This window comes from Dendropsophus ebraccatus, chromosome 1 (assembly GCF_027789765.1).
Source record: "Dendropsophus ebraccatus isolate aDenEbr1 chromosome 1, aDenEbr1.pat, whole genome shotgun sequence".
In the NCBI taxonomy this organism is placed as follows: domain Eukaryota; kingdom Metazoa; phylum Chordata; class Amphibia; order Anura; family Hylidae; genus Dendropsophus; species Dendropsophus ebraccatus.
Window position 1 is genome coordinate 169,020,102 of NC_091454.1, and position 6,000 is coordinate 169,026,101.

The window sequence follows — 6,000 nt, forward strand, 5'->3', positions numbered from 1 at the left end:
GCTCAATTAGCCAATAATCCACCCATGTAAAAGTACCAGAGATCAGCCGTCGAGCAACATGCCCGTTTATCGACTGACTTGACTTTTTGTGCAGCTGTAAAAATCCTACAACTTTGATCCTTCAGCCATAATCCATTACCTTGGGATCTTATTTTTGGAGACTGCTGTACCTGCCAAAAACTGAAAGCTCAGCCACTTATGGCCAGTCTCAGTTTCAGCTGGATAATGACAGGTGACTGATTTATGCTTCAGGTGACAAGGTCTCAGAGAATACAAGACAGGTAATGGTATAATGGCCTGTAGTGTACAAACCGGTAACCTGACTCCTCGTGCGTAATATAACCAGCAGTGTTGCCTGGAAATATAGTATCTTTAACCAGGGGGCATGGTTACAGAAATTCTGACATGAATCCATATAGTGTAGAGACGCGTTCTTTATATAGCTTAGCTATTCAGTGTTTTTAGAGTACACCAGGCTATCTATTCTGCCAACATTTTATTTATATTTGTCCTTTGTTAATGCATTAAAATAGCCCTTTTCCTCAAAATTTCTTTGATACTTGTTACGCTCCCCTTTGAGAATTTCCATCTAATGTGCGCAGTTGTGGTGATCATCCATGCTCAGTAGCTTAGACCAGTGTTTTTCAACCTGCGGTACGTGTACCACAGAGGTTATGGGGCACAGGTACGCGGGAGGTGTTTTTAAAAAAAAAAATTGCTTTTGGCGCTGGGACATAATGCTGCATTTAAGTATAGGTGACAGAAGCAGCTCCTGTCACTTAAAGGAGAGTCTGGCAGGGAACTAAAAAAAAAAAAATCATTAAAGTGTACCTGTCGTTATAACTTTTAAAATCTAAATCAACTGCAGATGTGATATAAAACAAGTTTGCAATATACCTTTTTGTTATCATGCTGTAACACAAAACTAAACTTACCAGACATCTGGGTTCAGTCTCCTGAGGCAGATTTTCTGACTTATGCTGCTTGAATAAAACAGACTAAACACAGGAATTCCGACCATCACAGATTCAGAATCACGGCTCAATGTGTCCATCAATCACATGACTGCCTTCTCTCTGTGAGCGCTCAGATAGCCTGGGATACACAGGACTTCTGTTTTTTGACTGGTTCCTGATTTTTGAGAAAAAAGTCAGAAAACAGGAAGTGCCGTGTTTTCCATGTCAACTAAAAAATAATAATGAATGTAAATTGAAAACTTGCTTTATATCACATCTACTGTTGCTTTATATCACATCTACTGTTGATTTAGATTTTGAAAGTTATAGCGACAGTGACACTTTAAGGACATTGTGCCGGGGGAAAATAAAAAAAATCCGTTATATTCACCTATTCGCCAATCAGTGAGGCGAAATCCCACCAGCCTGTGACAAGGATGCCGGGTCGTGACGTAACTGAAACTGCAGAGAAAATGACAGGCAGACGCATCCAGAAGCTCCGTTGTGTGGCACAGCACGGGCTCAGGGAGCAGTTCATTTCCTCCCCCTCCGCTTGCCATAGTGATTTCTTTTTAACACAACACCCCCACCCCCCGCACTGGACTTCCTCTTTAATGATCGGGACCCGGCAATCACTTTTCAGGTCTGCCAAAGGAGTTCTGCTTACCTCCATGTGGTCCAGCCAGGGATCTGCTTATAGAGTCTGCCACAGGCAGACTGTGCAGAACGCCGATAACACTGGTCATGAACTATGGCATAGCAATGATTAGTGTATGCAGTCTTTTTGATAAAACATGAAAACCTAATTAAACAAATAAACATGTTATATATCGAAGCGTGCATATCTGTCAAATCTATTAACATATAACAATAGTGATCCTGAATGGCGTAAATGAAAAGAGGGGGAAAAAACACCAGGATTGCTCATTATTTTTATCTATTTGGTTATATATATATATATATTATAATAAAAATTGATCAAAATGTCCGTGGTATTAATAAATTACAATCATGGCGCAAAAAGACACCCCATACAGCTCCATAAAATAGAATTAAAATTCATCGGAAAAAATAAGACACTAGAAAATCTGTGTAAACTTGCATATCATTGTGTTTGGACTAACTTTAACATGTCACTTTTTTTCTGTTAAATGCATTATGTAGGCACAAGAACCCCCCCAAAAGTTACAAAATTGCATCCCCCCCCAATTTCACCAATTTTTATTTTCGATTTTTGGGTTCCTTCATGCTTGTTAAGATAGATTGAAAGGTGCCATTACTAAGTACATTTGTTCCTGAAAAAACAAGCCCTTATGTGGCCCTGTAGAAAAATTAAAAACGCTAGAGATCTTAGAAGAGGAGGAGGAAAAACTAAAATGCAAAAGTGAAAATTGATGCAGTCATTTACGCCATTTTGGGCTGGGTCGTAAAAGGTTTAAGGGGAAAATGTATATACTGCCTAAATCAGGAATTCAGTAAAAAGAAAGATAGAAGGCCTGCCGTGCCTTGTACTAGGCATAACATAATATTAGGTTTTACCAGGAGTGTTCATTTGTTGTGGGGTTGCTAGTAATGCAATTCCACAGTTATTCAGGATATTTTAGACCTTTATAATGTGCTTACATGGCATGGATATACCAGTTACATTTCTGCTTTCTTTCCTAGATCCTTGAAGAGTCAGATATTGATAAAGACGGTACAATAAATCACTCTGAATTCCAGCACGTCATCTCTAGATCACCTGACTTTGTCAGGTATGTATTAAAAGAGACTATCCTATCTAACCTAGATTGTCATTCCTATATTATTCTTTCAGTTGCTGATAACTGACTTTTCATTTTTCTTTTACATTATTGAAGGCAGTAACCTTTAACAGTGTTAAGATAACATACACATTAGATTAAAAAAAAAGTGATGGCTGAACAAACATACATGTGATGATGTGACGATCTTTTCATAGACTCAGCCTTGTACATTTTAGTCCATATTGGCTGTTTAAGTTGTTTAAACTGCTCATACGTGATAAAAAAATGGCCCCATCTCTATAGACCCACGGGATGGGCTTTTTGTTAGGGTTCAACTTTGGCCAACTTTATTGGTAAGTGCATGACCAGGACGGCTTCATAGTTATACATTGGGAGTCCTTTCTGGTCATGTGCCTTTAAGTCGAGTGGAATGTGTTAAGCGCAGCCTTCTCCTAGCTTGTTCTCCTGATCAGCCAGAGTCCGCACACTCAGACCCCAGTCGTTCAAAAATTTTAATATGCCACTGACATATTAATTGTTTATTTTTCTTTTTTTAATGCACTCAGTCCGTGAATCTGAAAGCGATTAAAGGACCCCCCACAATCTTAAGAACAGGGATCAAAGTCTCCTGTAATGAATGTAGCAGTGGGTCATGCATGCACGCTACTGCTCCATTCTTTCTATATAGGAACTGCAGAGACAGCCGAACACTATACTCAACTATCCAGCAGCTCCCATAGAGAATGAATGAAGCAGTGGTGTGCTGTTCCATTCTAACAGGATACTCAAGTCCCCTTTTTGGGATTGCAGGAGGCCACAATAGCAATCGCCCCTGCAATCGCTTAGTTGTACTTTTAGAGATTTTCTCAACTGGCTAAGGTTGATAAACCTAGAGTTAACCATCAAAATATATCCCTTTATTACAACAACGAAATGCATTCAGATTTCATTACAAGAACAAGAAAAGATTTTTTTAAGCATGATTAGTCCTCGTGGCCTCTATCATCTGTTAATTTACATCTAGCTGTCAGGCTGTCTTCCTTTTCCCAGTGGTAGAGCTGGTAGGCACAAGTCTAGACCTCAAAGGGCTTATCAAGGCTTACAGTGACATGGCTGCTATCTTCCAAAAACAGCACCACTTCTTCTGTCCTCTCGGTGTGGGTTTTGCAGCTCAGTTCCATTGTAGTGAATAAAGTTGAGTTGTAATACTACATATAACCTGAAGACAGGGGTGGTGCTGTTTTTTGCAAGAAAGTAGCCGTGCTTTTTTCTAAACCTGGATAACCCGTTTAAAGTAAGCAAAAATCACAATCTACTTAAAGTAATGTAGTAATTCATATTAAAATTTCTATTGCGGTTACTTTTTGAAACACTAGAATTTTGTATTTTCTTTCCTTTTAGCTCCTTCAAAATAATACTCTGAATGTTGCTGTAACCTCCTTAGAGGGGGTCAATGTTACTCCTGGAATGAACCTGTCAACTGTGATTAGAACCAGTGTCTGAGAACAAGTGTGAAACCCCCGCTGGTAACAACTACCTAAAATCCGTCAGGTTGACTGATAAGACTAACATTGGTATATACACCTCTCTGGCAGCGGCTGCTTACTTGGGTAGATGTCCATACACTGCTCATGTGATTGCAGAAGAATGGACCATAATCCGTTTCTATAGAGACTAAAATTTTTAGTGTTCCACATCAACATAAAGCCATGATCGCATATAATGTTGCTTTCAGCTAAGAAAATCCTTGGTGTCCCTGCACTTTTTTTTTTTTAAGTAAAACATTTTAAATGCTATGTTTTATGTATTCTAAGGTCTATCTAGTATCTTTCACTTAGCAACATTTTTACATGTTGTTTTTCAATGTATGTCACTGACTATGCAAATTCCAGCGTTCCTGGAACATTCTGATAACATTTCAGTTTTATAATGATTTAAAAGACAATTTTATTATCAATTGATGTATTTTATACTTGTGATACACTGTATGACTGTTTTAGAAAATTCCTTTTAACTGAGAGTTAGACTGGGTTCACGCTTTGTTTATTAAGTGCATTGTAGGTATAAGTCTGCACCCTGTCAAGTCTATTTCAACATATACTGCAGTGTACCAGTAGTGAGTCCATGCAGTTAAAAAGGGGTTATCCAGGCTTTGTAAAACATGGCCACTTTCTGCCAGAAAAAGCATCTTGTCTCTCCTCATTTTGCAGCTCCGTTCCATTGACGTGAATGGAGCTAAATTGTAATACCACACACATCCTGAGGACAGGGGTGGTGCCGTTTCTGCAAGAAAGTACCTGTTATTTCCAATCCTGTATAACCCCTTTAGTAGTCTGCTAGTGACTATGTTCAAGCCATTTACCAGTGGGACTCAAATGTGTAGCCTGCTGCTTATAGGTTTAGAGTTCGCCCTGAGCGGCGGGTTTGGCCAACATAAGGACCTTAGCCCTTACACTTTAAACTTAAGTGTAATTTATCATAAATGACTACTATTTAAAGGGGTACTCCAGTAAAAAAAAGTGTTCTTTTAAACCAACTGAGCTCAGAAAGTTGTATAGTAAAAAAAAGTGTTCTTTTAAACCAACTGAGCTCAGAAAGTTGTATAGATTTGTAATATACTTCTATTTAAAAAAAATCTCTAGTCTTTCCCATACTTATTAGCTGCTGTATGTCCTGCAGGAAGTGGTGTAGTGGTGTACTCAGTGCTCTCTTCTGCCACCTCTGTCCAGAGTAGGAAGAGTCTTCTATTGGGATTTGCTCCTGGTCTGGACATTTCCTGACACATACAGGAGGTGGTGTCAGACTGGACAGCATACAGCAGCTGTTAAGTACTGGAAGACTGGAGATTTTTCAATAGAAGTAAATTACAAATCTATATAACTTTATGAAACCAGTTGATATAAGATTTTTTTTTTCACCAGAGTATCCCTTTAACCCCCAGTCTGTTTATTAGATCTGACTTTTTGGAGGGGGGGAGAGGGTTTGAAATGTTTTAATACTAAATATTAAATTACAAAACATGTAATAAAATGAGCACAAATGTTAAATATGCAATAAATGTGAATTCTCCTTTTGAAGTTCAGTTTTCGCCTTTTTCTTTTCATCCTCTGGTTCTATCCCAGATGCCTGATCTTTATTGTTTATGAAGAACGCCAGGAAATAAATCTCAGTAAACATTTAGGCAGTAAAACCTTTATAAATATTTAGAGCGCATATATAATCAGGAGAGAAGGAGCAGCGTGCCCATGTTTTATTTTCTAGTCTGATTATAAAAGATTTTGTGAATATTTGATGTCCAG

The 6,000-nt window shown here is 38.4% G+C and overlaps 1 protein-coding gene across 1 annotated transcript in view; it reads left to right on the forward strand.

Moving 5' to 3' along the window:
- CIB1 (calcium and integrin binding 1) overlaps nucleotides 1-5,778 on the forward strand; it is a 17,110-nt gene extending 11,332 nt beyond the window's left edge. The window contains exons 6-7 of the mRNA XM_069984348.1: nucleotides 2,622-2,710; nucleotides 4,103-5,778. Coding sequence (XP_069840449.1) covers nucleotides 2,622-2,710; nucleotides 4,103-4,124 — 111 coding nt within the window. The 3' untranslated portion in view covers nucleotides 4,125-5,778. The remainder of the gene's footprint in view (nucleotides 1-2,621; nucleotides 2,711-4,102) is intronic.
- The last annotated feature ends 222 nt before the right edge of the window (nucleotides 5,779-6,000 follow it).